This window comes from Dipodomys merriami, unplaced genomic scaffold, assembly GCF_024711535.1.
Source record: "Dipodomys merriami isolate MVZ:Mamm:240054 unplaced genomic scaffold, mDipMer1.0.p SCAF_37, whole genome shotgun sequence".
Classification (NCBI taxonomy): domain Eukaryota; kingdom Metazoa; phylum Chordata; class Mammalia; order Rodentia; family Heteromyidae; genus Dipodomys; species Dipodomys merriami.
In genome coordinates this window covers 12,481,676-12,500,694 of record NW_027205270.1, presented here as the reverse complement: position 1 = coordinate 12,500,694, position 19,019 = coordinate 12,481,676, and the positions used below count along the sequence as shown (strand labels likewise).

Genomic DNA, 19,019 nt, shown 5'->3' with positions numbered 1-19,019 from the left:
AAGCTATTGGCTTATTCCTGGAAGTTGGGAAGATGAGCACTCCATCCTGAGGGGAGGGGAGAGGGGAGATCTTGTGGGGTCTACACCATAGGATCCACACAGTTATGCTTGCACTCTTGTATCTACTTACTGTTTACAGTCAATTCATCTAGGAACTGCTCCAGGGTTCTGAATGGTCTTTCCTAGGAAAGTTTTGAAAGAAGAAAAGTTATTGGAGCAAACTTCAATTCCTATTCCATCAGCTAGTTGTTTTGTTTGTTTTTTGTTTTTGTGTATACTAGTATTGAAGCTTGGACTCATAGCCTGGGTGCTATTAGCCTTTTCCCAAAGGCTGCCATTTGACCACTTGAAACACAGCTCCACTTTTGGCTTTTTGGTGGTTAATTGGAAATAAAAGTCTCACAATCTTTTCTGCCCTGACTGGCTTCCAACTGTGATCCTCAGAGCTCAGCCTTCACAGCACCTGCTGTTAATCTTAAGATTACCTTCTTTGGGGAGACAGATAAGGAAGAAAGAAATAGGCTAGATATCTAATATCCAAAGGTAAAATGAAGCCTGAGACCTGAAGGAAACTTGCCATACAACTAAGGATACATCTTAAAGCAGTAGGGAAAAAATGGTGTTGCGACGGCTCTGTACTCATATAGAAAAAGATAATATCCATTCCATTTTCTCAAATACAAGAATCAATAATAAATGAGTAAGGGATAAAAGTATTCTTTCTAGTATTCTATAATACTAGAAAGAAATTTGAAGGCTGGAAGACTAGTGTAAGTGGTAGAGTTACTTGCCTAGCAAGCACAAGGTACTGAGTTCAAACCTCAGTACCACAACAGAAACAAACAAAACACAACAAAAAATGAGTCCTTGCTTTTATATCTGAGAATGAGGAAAATATTTCCAACTTGAAGAGCATCAGAAAAAATGGTATAGTGGGATTTGCCAAACATCCCAGCACCTGGAGGTCTGAGGAAAGAGAATTACAAGTTCAAGGCCAGCCTGGGCTACATAGAAAGAAATAAATCAGAAGCAATAAAATATTGATAACTTGAACAACACAAGTAAAAGCATGCTTTTATGGACACAGGGGATGAAAGGGAAAGAGAGAGAGAGAGAGAGAGAGAGAGAGAGGATGAGACTGATAATTTTGATAAGAAAGCTATATAAACCTCTTTTTTTTTTTTGTCGGTCGTGGGGCTTGAACTCTGGGCCTGAGTGCTGTCCCTCAGCTCTTCAGCTCAAGGCGAGCGCTCTACCACTTGAGCTACAGCACCACTTCCGGTTTTCTGGTGGTTGATTGGAGATAGGAGTCTCACGGTCTCTCCTGCCCGGGCTGGCTTTGAACCGCGATCCTCAGATCTCAGCCTCCTGAGTAGCTAGGATTACAGGCGTGAGCCACCAGTGCCCGGCTTTATATAAACCTCTTAAAATATAAAGTTCTTGGTCTTTGTAAAAAGCAAAAGACATGAACATAGATAGTAGATAAAGAAAGAAAAATGGAAAAGGTGCTAGAAAGTGCAAATTAAGTCACCCTGAGATAACATAACTGTCCTATCAGATTAGGAAAATTCCAAAAGCTTGACAACACACTTGCTGGGACTCAGGCTCTCACACATATAGTTTATGGAATACAAAATAATATGATCTGTGGGCTGGAGGCCTGGCTCAGCTAGTAGACCATCTTCCCAGCAAGTGGGAGGCCCTGACTTTAAGCCCTCATGGAAACTCTTCCCACCCCCCAAAAAGGATGCAATCTTTCCAGGAGGCAATTATTTGGCAATCTCTAGCAAAATGGAATAGGCATTACCCTTTGGCTTAGCCAGCTTACTTCTAGGAATCTATCTCCAGGACTCATTGTGAACTTGGAAACAGTATGCAAAAAAGGCAATTCATTGTCACACTAATTGTGATGACATGATGGCAAAAAACATAAATATTTGGAGACTGCTTGAAGATTTTATTTACACAACAGAGCGATTGCAAGGTATGAAAAACTGAGAATTGGTTCTGGGAAGGTGGCTCAGTGGTAGAGTGCTTGCATGCATGAGGCCCTGGATTCCATTCCTAAGCACCACATAAGCAGAAAAAAGCTGGAAGTGGCACTGTGGTAGAGAGCTAGACTTGAGCTGAAGAGCTGAGGGGCAGTGCCCAGGCCCAGAGTTCAAGCCCCATGACCAACAATCGCCCCCCCCCCAAAAAAAACCTGAGAGTTACCTACCCCAATGGAAAAATGGAGGCCTTTCAGGATACACAGCTAAATGGAAATAAGCAAGGTATAGGATAGTCCACGTCCTTCCTTCCTGTCTTTTTTTTAATTGGTCGTGGGGCTTGGGTGCTGTCCCTGAGCTTTTGTGCTCAAGGCTAGTGCTTTGAGCCACAGCACCACTTCTGGTTTTCTAATGGCTATTTGGAGATCAGAGTCTCATAGACTTTTCTGCCCAGGGTTGGCTTCATACAATGATCCTCAAATCTCAGCCTCCTGAGTAGCTAGGATTCTAGGCACAAGCCACCAGAGCCCCAGCAATATAGCACTTAGTTGTTGTTGTCAGTTGTGGGGCTTGATTATTCCTGAGTCAAGCCCCATGACTGACTGAAAAAAAAAGTGGACATAGAAACATATGATGATATTTGCTTATGTAGTCCTAAAGAAACAATAAAGGCATAATGATTGGCCAATTTTTTGTTTAATTAATATATTAATAAAGAGGGACTCTTGTGCCAGTACTCTGGGCTTTGACCTTACATTCACACTTGGCTTATTTGCTTAAGGCTGGCATTCTATCACTGGAGCCATGTCTCCACTTCTGGCCTTTGGCTGATTAATTGGAGCTAAAAGTTTCACAGATCTGTCTGCTCTGGTTAGCTTCAAATCATTGATTCTCAGATCTCAGCCTCCCTGGGTAGGTTTCTTCTGGGTAGGGGGAGGTGTAGATACACCTGGTGTTATGGCAGGATCTAATGAGGTGGTAAACACAAGCTCACCTTTTGCTTGCCCTGATTACTTCAGTGTTTACTACACTCAACAGCTGGTGGGGTCATGACCTACAGCAGGCCTAGAAAATCCAGCTGTTTTCCCATCTCAATCAACACTAGACCTGATATAGGAAGGTGGTCCTGCAAGGTGGTTATCACCTAGAGACCATGCGCTAGACAGCTATCCTACTGTGTGGAAGTCTGCTCTGGTGTTGGAACACAATCGATCAGGTCAACAAATCATGTGCTTTTTGGACTGTACCCTGGACAATGACACAGGACGATATTCCAAGATATCAACAGGGATGATCACTGATTGGCTAATCTCACGTGATTTCCAGTTGTTCTGTACTTGTGAATTTTTTGTTTTGTTTTAAATAATCATGTGTTACTTTAATGGAATCAAAAACTTAAAAAAAAAAAAAAAAAGACCCAACATGTTTTATACAATGCATCATCTCCCAGCTGGAAGCTTTCACTCCCCAAGGTTTGCAATGCCTCTACACTAAGCTGGCCCCCAGACAGCTGACCCCCAGCCCGGCCCACCCCCGCACAACTGTCTGCTTAGTGTCTCCCAAGGCTGTGTGGATCCGCTTGACGGCTGCCTGCCAGGTGCACAGCTGTGACCCATGCACTCTGAGCTGATCTCATCATGGCCGGCTGGGGGCCCGGCTGGCTGGGGAGAGTGTCCTGCAGGAGCCGCACAAAGATGGGGAGTGGAGAACTGCTGCCATGGCTCCAATCCAGCCCGCACCACCATCTGTGCCCATGGCTTAGCGATCCCCCAGCAGGCCTGGGGAATCTTCTTAGAATCCAGCCAGGGCTTCCCCAGGACTTGTCTGTGGTTCAGTCAGGCTGTGTGGGACAGTCACCTAGGAAGCATTTGAAAAGCAGCTGACACTTCAAATCCTACTCTGACCTCAGGGAAGCTGTCTTCAGCAGCTAGTTCTGATGGGCAGAGAGGGTCAGGAACCACCCAGCACAAATGCTACCTCTCATCATCAGAGAAGCAGAGCCCTGCTGCCAGGGCTCGACTCCATCAGCACTCATCATCACCATCCTCCTTATTGAGAGGGCTGGGTGGCTCACAAAGATGTCCTCAATTCCCATTTCAAGTAGGGGTGAGGAAGGCAGCTAGATATGTATGTATGTATGCATGAATATATATGTGCGTGCGCACGCGCGCACACACACACACACACACACACACACACACACACACACACACACACGGGCTTGAACTCAGAGCCTGGGCACTGTCCTTAGGTTTATCACTCAAGGCTGGTGCTCTTGAGCTGAAGCTCCACTTCCTGCTCTTTGGTGGTTAATTGGAGATGAGTATCATGGACTTTCCTGCCTGGGCTGGCTTGGAACTGTGATCCTCAGCTCTCAGCCTTCTGAGTAGCTAGGATTACAGGTGTGAGCCACCAGTGCTCAGTTCATTACAAAATAAAATGTTTATTCACATATATTAGTTGTATAAGAAGGTCTTATTATTACATTTCCATACTTGCCTACAGCACACCCTGGCATTCTCTCCCCTCGATCACTTTCCCTATTCCCCCTTTCCATTTCTTAGTAGGTTTCATGTTTCTATTTTTGTCATGCATCCATAGTACCCAGAATACATTTTCACTCTTATACACCTTCTCTGTTTACCTGATGTTGTGTGTGTCTGTGTGTGTGTGTCTGTGTGTGTGTGTCTGTGTGTGTATGTAGCTGGAAATCAAACTCAGAGCCTTAAGTGGTAGAGCATTAGCCTTGAGCTGAAGAGCTTAGGGAGAGGTCCCAGGCCCAGAGTTCAAGCCCCATGACCGACAAAAAAAACAACAAAACAACAACAACAACAAAAACATGCCCAAACTCAGAGCCTTGTGCTTGCTAGGCTATTATTCTACCACAAGCTATGTTCTCAGTTTATGAGACTTCCAATCTATGGTGGTGGTAGGTTGTGATAATGCTGCTGCTGCTGCTGTGTGTGTGTGTGTGCAAGCATGTGCACACGCACACGCACACACACATCCTGGGGTTTAAACTCAGAGCCTGGGCACTGTCCCCAGAGGTTTTTTTTTTTTTTGCCAGTCCTGGGGCTTAAACTTGTTCCTGAGCTTCTTTTGTTCAAGGCAAGTGCTCTACCACTTGAGCCACAGTGCTACTTCCAGCTTTTTCTATTATTGTGGTACTGAGATGTCAAACCCAGGGCTTCATGTATGCTAGGCAAGCACTCTACCTCTGAGCCACATTCCCACCCACATTCCTAGTGCCAGAGCTTTTATTTGCTCAAGGCTAGCACTCAATAACTTGAGCCACAGCTCCACTTCTGCCTTTTTGGTGGTTAATTGGCAATTAGAGTCTCATGGACTTTCCTGTCCAAGCTAGCTTTGTATTGCTATCCTCAGATGTCAGCCTCCTGAGTAGTTAGGATTACAGGCGTGAACCAGGAGTGCCTGGTTTATGATGATACTTTTTTTTATAGTGATGCTTTTTAATCCAAGAAATTATCCCACAAATTGCTATACTATCAATGATGCATATATGAAGCTTAAAAACATCATTGTACTTGTAAATACAAAATAAGCTAAGGGGTTAGGAATGTGACTTCGTGGTAGAGTGTTTGCTTAGTCTGGGTTCAATTCCTCAGTACCACATAAACAGAAAAAGCTGGACGTAGTGCTGTGGCTCAAGTTGTAGAGTGCTAGACTTGAGCAAAAGAAGCTCAGGGATAGTGCCTATGCCCAGAGTTCAACCCCCATGACCAACAAAAAAACAAAAACAAAGAAACAAAAAACAAGTTAAGCCAGGCACTGGTAGCTCATGCCTGTAATCATAGCTATTCAGGAGGATAAGTTAAAAGTTGTGCTGGTTCAAAGCCAGCACAAGTAGGAAAGTCCAAGAGACCTTTCTCTCCAAGTAACTAACAGAAAACAGGAAGTGATACTGTGGCTCAAGTGGTAGAGTGGTAGCCTTGAGCAAAAGAGCTCAGGGAAGAGCTCAAGCCCTGAGTTTAAGCCCTAGGACCACAGCAGCAGCAGCAGCAACAACAATGAAAACAAACAAACAAGCCAAACAGCCAACAAGCAAACAGAGGTCTGGCCCCGCCCCTTCCTCATAACCTACTGTGGGTCACAGGCAGAAACCCACCAAGACAGACTGGAGCAAAGAATGGCAGGGAGAGCCAGGGCGCATGCCAGGGAGTAGTGAGGTAGGTGCCCTTCCTCCCTCGGAAACATGCGCTAAGACGCATTGCCTAGAATTGTTGCAATATAGAAAACATGGCCAAAAATTGTGCCAATGGGAAGCAAAAAAGTTCTGGTAAAAAGGAAATGTAGGTCATCTGTGGTGGTGCATGCCTGGAATCCTAGCAGTTGAGGCTGAGGCAAAAAAGTTCTAGCCTCGTCTGGACTATAAAGTTAATCTATAGGGCTGGGAAGGTGGCTCAGTGTTAGAGTGTTTGCCTTGTATGCATGAGGCCCTGGGTTCCATTCCTCAGCAAGAAAAGCCGGAAGTGGCAGTTTGGCTCCAGTGGTAGAGTGCTAGCCTTGAGCTAAAGAGCTGAGGGACTGCGCCCAGGCCCAGAGTTCAAGCCCCACAACCAAAACCAAAACAAAAACAAAAACAAAAACAAAGTTAATCTATAAAGTCTGTCTGTCTGTCTCTGTCTCTTGCTCAAAGAAAACACACACAAAAAGGAATAGAATCACAGGACCTCCCCTGCTTAGTTGTGAAGTGTATCTTAGGCATTATCATGAAAGTGGTGATTGTGGATTTCACCAAAAATTGTGAAATATTTAGAAGATAGGGGTAAAACCAAGGTTAAAAAAAACAAACCCCACAATACAAAACAAACAAAACTCCAAAGCCCCTCCCCATTTTTTAAAACCACATTAGAGGAAATCAGTGAATAATGAATGAATAATAAATAAGACCAATTATCAGGAGATGGTAGCACATGAATATTTTCAAATATACATATAAATGGTAATTCAGAGAATGAAACCAATTAATGTTGGCTGTCTCTGAGGAGCTGAGGAGGACAGAAAAAGGGAAAGGAGGGAAGAAAAAGCTGACTGATGATTTCATTACACACTTTTTTTTTTTTGGTCTGTTGTGGGGCTTGAACTCTGGGCCTGGGCACTGTCCCTCAGCTCTTCAGCTCAAGACTAGTGCTCTACCACTTGAGCCACAGTGCCACTTCTGGTTTCCTGGCATTTTTTGGGAGATAAGAGTATCATGTACTTAACTGCCCAGATTGACTTTGAACTGTGATCCTCAGATTTCAGCCTCCTGAGTAGCTAGGATTACAGGCGTTAGCCACCAGAACCTAGCTTCATTACACACTTTTAAAACCATTGTTAGATTTTTAAAAAAATGTATGCATATGTGCTTTAATTAAAAACAAATCCTGTATGTAGCTTCAAAGGTTAATAAAAAAATGTTTAATCTAAGAGCATCATTGCATGGCTGGATTTCCAATAGGAAAATTATATTTGTAGCACAAATTTTCAATAAAAGATTTATATAGTGGGGCTGGGAAGGTGGCTCAGAGGTAGAGTGCTTGTCTCCTATGCATGAGGCCCTGGGTTTGATTCCTCAGAACCACATAAGCAGAAAAAGCTGGCAGTGGCACTGTGGCTCAAGTGGTAGAGGGCTAGCCTTGAGCTGAAGAGCTGAGGGATAGTGCCCAGGCCCAGAGTTCAGGCCCCACGACCGGACCCCCCCCCCAAAAAAAAAAAGAAAAAAAGAAAAGCCTCCAGAAATGAACCTGTGGCTCAAGTGGTAGAAACACTAGCTTTGAGCACATAAGCTCATAGACACAGTCCAGGTCCTGAGTTTAAGCCCCAGGACTGACACAAACAATTAAAAAAAGAAACAAAAAGCAAGAAGAATTAAAGAGAAGTTACTTTAAGTCAGTACCAGTGGCTCATTCCTGTAATCTTAAACTACTCAGGAGGCTGAGATCTGACAATTGTAGTTCAAAGTCAGCCCAAAAAGTCTGGGCCAAGGTAGCAGCTTTTTGGGGGGGCCTGAACTCTGGGCCTGGGCGCTGTCCCTCAGCACTTTAGCTCAAGGCTAGCGCTCTACCACTTGAGCCACAGCGCCACTTCTGGCTTTTTTTCTGCTTATGTGGTGCTGAGGAATCGAACCCAGGGCCTCATGCATGCGAGGCAAGCGCTCTACCACTGAGCCACCTTCCCAGCCCAGTAACAGCTTTTAAGAGACTCTTTATTGCCCCCTGCCTCTGAATGTTCTTATCTCGTGTCCTCCTCACCCCCACCCCATACACATCCCATGCCTCTTCCTCTAACACGCTTCTTACCTCCTCCTACATTCTCTTCATGTGACAGCTCTACCTCGTCTATCAGGTGTTCTCTCCCCAGCAACACTCAGCAGGGACCCAAGGGGGAAGGCAGCGTTAGGCTTCCCAAAGGGCCAAAGCAGACAACAGCCCAGTTGTTGTTGAGGGTCCCTAGCATCTCTGAGAATCCAGGACTTCCACTGCAGGGAGATGCCAGCCAGGCCTTTGGCCCTGCCCTCCTGCTGCTAGAATGCAGCCTTAAGCAGCAGGCACACTGGGCTGGCCTCTGTGTGTGTGTGTGTGTGTGTGTGTGTGTGTGTGTGTGTGTGTGTGTGTGTGTGTGTGTGTGTGTGTGTGTGTGTGTGTGTGTGTGTGTGTGTGTGTGTGTGTGTGAGATTGACAGCTGGAGCTCCTAGTGGGGCTCATTAAAAGAGGCTGAGTGTGGGTGTGTCCAGGGCAGCTCTGCTCCCCTGCCAGCCCCAGGCCCAGGCAGGGGGCTGGGGGCCTCCCAGACTGCTCACCTTCTGCATGGTGCCAGCTTGAGGCCCCAGCTGTGCTCGCTGCTGAGCGCCAGACTGCACTCCTGCAGGTCCAGCAGCTGGCCTGGAATATTCATAAGTGCCAAAGCCTCGAGCTGCTGGCCAGGCCTGTGAGCTCCTCAGGCCCCCTGGCACATGGCCTCCACTGCCTTCTGCTTCAGACACCACAAACTAGGACTCAGCTCCTCTTCCTCTCCCAACTCCTCTGCCTCCTCCTCTCTGTCCAAGCTCCCTGGCTTGTAACACAGCAGGGCTTGACAGGTCATCTGATTTGCACATTTAATCTCCAAAGAACGGATTCTATTATGAAGTGTTAAGAACTTGATATAGAGCCTGGTGACGGTGGCTCAGGCCTACCATCCTAGCTACTGAGGAGGCTGAGATCCAAGGAGTACAGTGTGGTTTGAAACCAGCCCAGGGAATAGTCTGTGAGACTCCTATCTCCAGTTAAATCACCAAAAAATCTGGAAGTGGAACTGGGGCTCAAGTGGTAGAATGATAGCATTTTCTTTTTCCTTGCCAGTCCTGGGGCTTGAATTCTGGGCCTGGCCACTGTCCCTGCGCAATTCAGCTCAAGGCTAGTGTTCTATCACTTGAGCCACAGCGCCACTTCTGGTTTTCTGGTAATTGGAAATACGAGTCTCACAGACTTTCTTGCCTGGGCTGGCTTTGAACTGCTATCCTCAGATCTCAGTCTCCTGAGCAGCTAGGATTACAGGCATGAGCCACCAGCACAAAGCTTGTTCAAATATTTTTATGTCTCTCTAGTTCTTTGCAAATCAGAAAAATCAGTAAGATTTTTTTTTTCAGTTGGGAAAGGGGGGAAAAAGGCCATTATCTCTATCACAGGTAGTCAAGAGTAGCCTCTGCAGCCAGGCTGTGTTTTTGGTTTGGCTTTTTTTTTTTTTTTTTTGTCGGTCATGGGGCTTGAACTCTGGGCCTGGATGCTGTCCCCTCAGCTTTTCAGCTCAAGGCTAGTGCTCTACCACTTGAGCCACAGCGCCACTTCTGATTTCTGGTGGTTTATTGGAGATAAGAGTCTCAGAGACTTTCTTGCCAGGGCTGGCTTTAAACCATGATCCTCAGATCTCAGTCTCCTGAGTAGCTAGGATTACAGGCATGAGCCACTGGCACCTGGCTTGGTTTTGCTTTTTTTAAGGCAACACTAGGGTTTAAACTAAGGACTTACCATGCTTGCTTAGCTAGCTCTCTACCACTGGAGCCAAGCCTACAGTCCAGCTTTTTGCTGGTTAATTGGAAATAAGAATTTCTTGGACTTTTCTGCTGGCTTCAAATTACAATCCTCTTATGTCATATTCCTGAAAAGCTAGATGACAGAAGTAGCTAGGATTATAGGAGTGAACCTCTGGTGCCCAGCAAGAAGTCCTATTGTTTGTTTCGTTTTCTTTTGTTTGTGATACTAGGGTTGAAACTCAGAGCTTCATGTTTGTAAGATGGTGCCCTACCACTTGAGCCATGCCTCCAGCCCAGCTCTTTTGTTGGCTAATTGGAAATGGAAATGGGATAGCCATGAACCATGTTCCTCCAGATCCCAGCCTCCTAGTTAGCCAGGATTAAAGTCTAAGCCAGATGTCTAATGTAGATGAATGCCTGTCCTGGGTGACATTGGTCAATTGAGGTAACCCTTGTGCTCTGAGGTTCTCATCGGTGAAATTATTATAGTTAAATTTATATATAATAACATAATAATTATTATATATTAACTATATAACCAGGTGCCAGTGGCTCACGCCTATAATCCTAGCTACTTAGGAGGCTGAGATCTGAGGATAGAGGTTCAAAGCCAGCCCGTGCAGGAAAAGCTAATAAACCACCAGAAAACTGGAAGTGGCGCTGTGGTTCAAGTGGTAGAGTGCTAGCCTTGAGCTGAGGATCTGAGGGACAGCGCCCAGGCCCAGAGTTCAAGCCCCATAACCGACAAAACAAAACAACAACTATATAATAACTATATAGTTAATCATTATTGCCCCCAGAAGCTTGTAAAGTAATGATACATTAAAATTATTAATTAATCAATTTATTTATTTATTCTAGAGTCTTGTTCTCTCACTTTGCTTTTTGCTCAAGGCTGGTCCTCCCATCACTTGAACCACACCTCCACTTCTGTGTTGTTGTTTGCTGGTTAATTGGAAATAAGAGTTTCTTGGATTTATCTGCTTGGGCCGACTTTGAACTGTGATCCTCAGATTTTAGGCTTTCTTTCTCATTCTTTCTTCCCCCTTTCTTTCTCTCTTTTTTCTTTCTCTCTTCCTTACTTCCTTTCTTCCCTCCCTCCTTCCTTTTCCTTTTCTTTTTTCTTTCCTTCCTTCCCTTTCTTCCCTTCCCCAACTTTTCTTTTTATTTTCTTCCTTCCTCTCTGCTTACCTTCCCTCCTTACCTTCCTCCCTCCTCTTTCCTTTCCTTCTTCCTTCTTTTTCCTTCCTTCCTTCCTTCGTACCTTCGTACCTTCGTTCCTGCCTGCCTACCTTCCTTCCTTCCTTTCCTTGCTTCCTTCCTTCCTTCTTTCATTCCCTCTCTCCCTTCCTCCTTCCTTCCTTCCTTCCCTCCCTCCTTCCTTCCTTCCCTCCCTCCTTCCCTCCCTCCCTCCTTCCCTCCTTCCTTCCTTCCTTCCTTTTTCCCTACTTTCTTTCAATTACATTCAGAGCCTTGAACTTGCTAGGCAGTTGTTGCTCAACAGCTGATCCACCTCTGTAGCTCATGCTGTGGTGATGAATACTCTTTTTTTTTGGGTCCGGTCGTGGGGCCTGAACTCTGGGCCTGGGTGCTGTCCCTCAGCTCTTCAGCTCAAGGCTAGCTCTCTACCACTTGAGCCATAGCACCACTTCCGGCTTTTTTCTTTTTGCTTATGTGGTGCTGAGGAATCGAACCCAGGGCCTCAGGCATGCAAGGCGAGCACTCTACCACTGAGCCACCTTCCCAGCCCAATACTTTTTTTTTGTTGTTGTTGTTGTTGGTTGTGGGGCTTGAACTCTGGGCCTGGGCACTGTCCCTCAGCTCTTCAGCTCAAGGTGAGCACTCTACCACTTGAGCCACAGTGCCACTTCCAGTTTTCTGGTGGTTTAGAAAGAAGAGTCTCACAGACTTTCCTTGCCTGGGCTGGATTTGAACCTTGATCCTCCAAGCTGAGCCTCCTGAGTAGCTAGGATTACAGGAGTGAGCCACCAGCACCCAGCTACAATGAAAATGTTTTTTTTTTTATTTTTATTTTTAAAAATACTATTTTATAGCCAGGCGCTGGTGGCTCTCGCCTGTAATCCTAGCTACTCAGGAGGCTGAGATCTGAGGATCGCGGTTCAAAGCCAGCCTGGGCAGGAGAGACCATGAGACTCCTATCTCAAATAAACCACCAGAAAACCGGAAGTGGTGCTATAGCTCAAGTGGTAGAGCGCTCGCCTTGAGCTGAAGAGCTGAGGGACAGCGCCCAGGCCCAGAGTTCAAGCCCCACGACCGACAAAAAAAAAAAAAATACTATTTTATTTATACCCATGTATGAAAAAATGGCTAAAACTATCACATTTATATACATACTGAAAACAGGATTCAGTAATAAGTCATATTTAAATTCTATAAAGAACAATCATTAAAACACTGGTTATAGAGAGCAGAGTAGGAAGAAAAGAGTAAGCTATAATTTTCCTTTTCATTAAAGAGAAGCACCCTCTGAAAAAACTCATTAGTGACACATATCTACTCTGCAAAGTAAATATATATATAAAGTTAGTGATTGTACTGATTTTATTACTTTTACTAAGCCATTTTATCTTCTCATACTCAGTGCAAATAAAACACAACAGAAGAAAAATATGTCCTTTTTATTATTCACAATAAGAGGGTCTGCTGTGCCCTTGCAGTCTGGGAGTCCTGAATGATAGAGAGCACTCGCTGGCTCATGTGGACCAATGAACCATTTTGATTCTGATCCACTGAACAGGATCCCATCCGTATGTGGCGACTGCACTAACTCCACAGGAGCTGTGACAGACTGAACCAGTTCGGATTATCCCCATTATCCCCAGATCTTGCTAAAGAAAAGACCTTACAAAGTAAATGTAATACCTGATCTGTCTATAAATTACACCTACAGGCTGATTCTTTAGTATAAGGTGGAAAAAGGGGTTCTTTCTTACATACATACAGAGAAAAGTATTACTGTTGTCTAAAGATTGCTAGATTGACTTGTATTTTTATAACAAGATAAGGTATACATCAAAACCATCATAAGATTAAGAAACTTCCACAACTTTGATCAATTCTTCAAACAATGGAGCAAGTTCCTTTTCTAGGCTGACAATTAGCCCTGTGTTGGCATTGCTACTGGCTATGAAACTCACCACAAGAGGTAAACGATTGAACTGAACTACCTGGTAGGTGTTATAGTAACAGATGATGCTTTTATTCTTTGAAAGTCCAAGTTTGCTCCCTTGGTCTGTTGCAAGGGCAAAAGTAGAGAGGAAACCAGGTCGCAAAACATGTTCGGGAGCATTATCATTAGCCACTTTGATAACAGGTACTCCATCTCTATCTGACACAACAATAGCATGGAGTCCTTCAACACTTGGTAACTTCTTATACAGGAATCGCTTTAGGTCCTTTTCTTCTAAGTCTCAGATTCAGTATCAGTTCAATAGAGATAATCATAGAATCTACAGCATGACACTGCTGGTAAAATTTATTGAGATGTATTATTAGCATACATCCGCTATGACGAACCCCTTTCCTTCGCAGGATCAATCTTGCAAGCCTGGGGGTCTGGGCCACGGGAATATCGCCATCATACTGGAAGTCAAGGCAAATCCCCGGCAGGCTGCTGTCACATGACTTGTGACCCACCCCCCCCCTCCGGTCGGCGCCCCCCAATGAAAATGTTTTGAAAATGTTGATATGATGGTTGTGCAACATTGTAAGTTCACTCAATGCCACAGAGTTGCTCACGTTAAATGGTTAATTTTATGTTGTATGAATTTAAACTCAGTAAAAATATAATTGTATAGTTCTTGGATGATGTAATAGAATTTCATGGTAAAATAAATTTGATTATAGGTTTCAAAATATAAAGTATAACTGTAAAACTCTTAGAAGCATGCATAGGAAGAAAATCCTTTCATGACCTGGGGTTAGACAAGAATCTTTAAACATGATGCCCCCAAAAAAGACCCACAAAAGAAAATTTGACTTCATCAGTATTAACATGTAAATTGGGTGTGGCGGTACATCTCTCTGTAATACCAGCATGCAGGAAGATGAGGCAGGAGGATTTCGAGTTCGAGGCCAGCCTTGGCTATATAATGAGAAACTATACAAGAAAATAAATAAAACCTTTTTTTTTTTTTTTAACAAATGAAAGAGTGTTAAGAAAATGAAAAGATTATTGAAAAGAAATCCAGGAAATGGGACAAAAAAAGAAAAAAGAAAAAGAAAATGAGAAGACATTCCAGACACCGGTGGCTTACACCTGTAATCCTAGCTCAAGAGGCTGAGATCTGAGGATTGTGGTTTGAAGGCAGCCCGGGCAGGAAAGTCCTTGAGACTCTCATCTCCAACTAACCACCTAAAAACTGGAAGTGGACCTGTGTCTCAAAGTGGTAGAGCGCTACCCTTGAGCACAAAAACTCAGGGACTGTGTCTAGGCTCTGAGTTCAAGTCCGATGACAGACCTAGAAAAAAAGGAAAGAAAACAAAAAGACAAATTACCAGTTGGAACTAAGTGGGAGCTAACTATGAATGCATCATATATATGATAAGTACTTGTAATCAGCATCTATAAAAAATTTCACTCGGTCATAAGACAAGCACACTCAGTTAAAATAGGAGCAATAGCCAGGTATAGCTGGTAGCTCATGCCTATAATCCTAGCTGCTCAGGAAGCTGATATCTAAGGACTGTGGTTGGAAGCCAGCCCTGGCAGAAAAGTCCTTGAGAATCTTATCTCCAATTAACTACCAAAAAGCCTGAAGCAGAGCTGTAGTTCAAGTAGTAGAGTGCTTGCCTTGAGCACAAAAGCTCAGGGACATCACCCAGGCCATGAGTTCAAACCCCAAACTGACATCAACTAAATAATTAAAGCCAAATAAATGCAGGTGGCTTATGCCAATAATTCTAGATTCTGAGATTTTAGGATCCAAGTTCAAAGCCAGCTCAAGGCAAGTTTATCTTCAATCAATCATCAAAAACCAGCCGGGCGCTGGTGGCTCACGCCTGTAATCCTAGCTACTCAGGAGGCTGAGATCTGAGGATCGCAGTTCAAAGCCAGCCCCGGCAGTAGAGACCGTGAGACTCCTATCTCCAATAAACCACCAGAAAACCGGAAGTGGCGCTGTAGCTCAAGTGGTAGAGCGCTTGCCTTGAGCTGAAGAGCTGAGGGACAGCATCCAGGCCAAGAGTTCAAGCCCCACGGCCGACCAAAAAAAAAAAAAAAAATCATCAAAAACCAGAAGTGGAGCTGTGGCTCAAAGTGGTAGAGTACTAGCCTTGAGCACAAGAGTGCAGGGACAACACCAAAGCTCAGAGTTCAAGCTCCACAACCAACAAAACAAAACAACAACAACAAAAGTAAAATAGGGGCAAAATAGATATCCTACCAGGGAAAATATACCTAATAAGCATATGAAGGATATTCAACATCATTAGTCAATTTGGGGGAAAAATTAAAAAAAAAAAAAAAAAACTAGGAAGAGCCAGGTACATACTTCCATAATCCTGGGAAGGTGGCTCAGTGGTAGATCGCTTGCCTTGCATGCATGAGGCCCTGGGTTCGATTCCTCAGCACCACATAAGCAAAAAGAAAAAAGCCGGAAGTGGTGCTGTGACTCAAGTGGTAGAGCGCTAGCCTTGAGCTGAAGAGCTGGGGGACAGTGCCCAGGCCCAGAGTTCAGGCCCACGACTGGACCCCCCCCCCAAAAAAAACATAATCCTGGCTATGCAGGAGGCTGAGATATGAAGATGGAGGTTCAAAGCAGTCTGGGTAGGATACTTTATGAGACTCTTATCTCTAATCAACCAGCAAAAAGCCAGAAGTGGCACCTGGATCAAGTAGTACAGAATCAGCCTGAGCAAAAAACTTCAGGGACATCATTGAAACCCTGAGTCCTGGTCTTTGGCCAGACTTTCATTTATTAACATTTATCATTTAGCCCCATCTGCGCCTCTTGGAACAGGAGCTTGGATTACTGGTGTCAACTAGGGGTCTGCATCAAACCCAAAATGTTTAAGTGTTTCACTGGTCCAGTTCTCAATCACCCATGCAAATAGCTATAGATCCCTTTGGGGAAAGGTCAGGAGAAACCTTGACAAGTACAATTGTTATATGTGACTTCCTCCTGGAGTTCCTGAACCCTTTTTTAAGTAGATTCTGGGAATTAAATGGATTCACGTACAAACTGAGCAGAGCAGTGTGACTTGTCATTGGAGCCACTGTCTTCAACTTCCAGTATCATCCATCCTGGATTTCACTGGAGGCTTTAAGGTTCTAAGGTTGTTAGTTGGAGAGCTAAATTTGCACCTGGTTGTACCAAATTCAAGTATCTTTACCTATAACTATCTTCTGTCATTCTAACCCTGCTTGTTCATTGTGATGCCACTTTGCAGGGAAGGAAAGAAGCTCAGGGAAGGCAAACAGGAAGACAAAATTTTGATCACACAGGCAATAAATGAGAGGTGGTCCTGAAACCAAGCAGTCTGGCCCCAGATACTATGTTTTTACCCAATTCCAACTATTGCCTGGGAAATCTTGAATGGTAACACAAGACTTGCCTTTCAAGGTCTGGGCAAGGGATTGCATTTCCATTTCATGTTGATCTACTGCCCTCTTGTGGCCACATTCAAAATGTCAGCCTCATTGAGTCCCAAACTGCTATGAGCCTTACCTGGTGGGAAACATACCCCCTACTGGCCTTAGACAGCATTCTGTAAACTGGGAAAGAATCCTTTACTCTCTTGAGCCTTAGCTACATTATTTCCAAAATGACATGACATTAGATTAAATTAACTGATGAAATAAAAATAATCCACCTAGTTTGGGGATCTAGGGGCCTTTGAAGGATGAGGTTCTATCTTTTCTCTTCTGGCTTCTACCATCATGAGTGAGCAGCAGATGGTGGGAACTGGTGTTCAACAAGAGCCCACATCCTTTTCAAGACCCTTGAAAGATGCATTTTGCTAGATTAGGCGTTTTTCTTTAAAAAAAATTTGGTGGTATTTGTTTATTTAATGTGCTTGAACTCAGGACCTGAGCACTATCCCTTAGCTTTTTTTGGGGGGGGGGTTTGGTCGTGGGGCCTGAACTCTGGGCCTGGGCGCTGTCCCTCAGCTCTTCAGCTCAAGGCTAGTGCTCTACCACTTAAGCCACAGCGCCACTTCCGGCTTTTTTCTTTTTGCTTATGTGGTGCTGAGGAATTGAACCCAGGGCATCATGCATGCAAGGCAAGCGCTCTACCACTGAGCCACCTTCCCAGCCCTCCCTTAGATTTTTTGCTGAATGCTCGCACTCTATCACTTGACCCACACCTGTATTCCACTTTTGGTGCGCTCTCTCTCTCTCTCTCTCTCTCTCTCTCTCTCTCTCTCTCTCTTGCTCTCTCGCTCGCTCGCTCTCGCTCTCTCTTTCTCTCTCTGTGGCTAATTGGAGCTAAGAGTGTCACAGACTTACATGCCTGAGTTGGCTTTGTACTCCTAAGTAGCTAGGATTAGACATGAACAACTGGTGCCTGGCTTGATACTGGGGTTTGAGCACAGAGCCTTGTGCTCTGAGATACATAGAGCAGGAGAGAGGCTGAGAGATCAGAGACTTCTCTGGGCTCACACAGTGACTGGGTGCTTCTCTATGGCCCAGTGTCCTTAGAGCATTGGATGCCACTTCAGGATGGCTGCTTTCCAGTCTTCCAGCACAAAGAGGGCATCTGGGTGCAGGTGGCTCACATCTATAATCCCAGCTACTCTGGAGGCTGAGAAGAGAGGATTGAGGTTTGAAGCCTGCCTATATAGAAAAGTCTGAGAGAGTCCATGTCCAATGAACCAGAAAAATGCCATGCTGGAGGTTGATAGCTCAAGTGGTAGAGCACCAGCCTTGAGCAAGAAAGCTATGTGAGAGGGAGAGGCCCTCAGCTCAGTCCTGGTTTAGTCATAAACAAGAAAGAAAGAAAAAAGAAGCGCAACCGGCTTATACTACATATAGCACATCTTAGACAATGAACCTATCCAGAAACTTCTCAAGATCTTATACCTCTCCTTCCCAGAAATTAGCCACATTAGCTTCTGAATACAGAAGCCGCAGCTGGAAGATAAGGGTGGTAGGCCGAAGTGAAGTCCACAGGCAAGGGCTTCCATCTTGGAAACTTTGCTGACAGTTTTGAACAATGTTCCAATATAGTAGAAAGATCAGCAGTTGCCTGTCTAACTCTGTGAAGGACAGCTGGGTGTGCGTCGGCTAGTCCAGTGTTTCTAACTTATCAAGTGGCTTCTTTGATGGCCCTCCCTGGAGATTTTCCCCCACATCCCCAGAGACTTCTGAGTTCTTTCCTGAGTCTGATGTAGTAAAGAGAAGGCAGACATTCTGGAGGGGTGGGAGTGAACACCAGAACAAATCTTGCATTCTCTACAGCTATCTTTTTGTCGTTGTTGTTGGTCATGGGGCTTGAACTCAGGGCCTGGGCATTGTCTCTGAGCTTTTTTTTGCTGAAGGCTAGTGCTCTACCTCTTTGAGCTCCATTACTTGCTTTTTTTGGGTAGTTAATTGGAGATAAGCGTCTCATGGACTTTACTGCCCGGGCTGGCTTTGAACCATGATCCCCAGATCTCAGCCTTCTGAGTAGCTAGGATTACAGGTACCCAGCTTACAGTGGTCCTTTTAAAGATACTGTCATCTCAGACATTTGATAGATTTTGTCTGACTTGAGTCAGACCTCTTGGGACAGGTTTCTAGCTCTGGCAGCGGCAGACTTGGGGTATCTATTTCTTCTGTGCATCTGTGGGATGTGAGGCCGCAGCAGCAGTGGTGATGATCAGTCCACGGCTGCTGTGACCTGTCCAGGCACATATCCATACTTTGGGCAGTAAGTAGACAAGTAAGCAGATCAAAACAAAACAAAGAGAGATCAGAATCTCTCTGTGCCTCTAGTCCTGCAGGGTGACACCAAATAAGGAGGGCCAGACAACAGATGGTACAGGAAGTCATAAGGATAGGAGTGGAGTTAGAA

At 44.7% G+C, this 19,019-nt stretch overlaps 1 protein-coding gene and 1 pseudogene across 1 annotated transcript in view; both read right to left on the bottom strand.

Annotated features, from left to right (window-relative positions):
- Nucleotides 1-8,885, bottom strand: part of Tcf7l1 (transcription factor 7 like 1) — a 206,805-nt gene extending 197,920 nt beyond the window's left edge. Inside the window, exon 1 of the mRNA XM_069988914.1 lies at nt 8,791-8,885. Coding sequence (XP_069845015.1) covers nt 8,791-8,885 — 95 coding nt within the window. The remainder of the gene's footprint in view (nt 1-8,790) is intronic.
- A 3,762-nt stretch (nt 8,886-12,647) lies between these two features.
- On the bottom strand, nt 12,648-13,728 carry LOC138804607 (ragulator complex protein LAMTOR3 pseudogene; annotated as a pseudogene).
- Between the last annotated feature and the right edge of the window lie 5,291 nt (nt 13,729-19,019).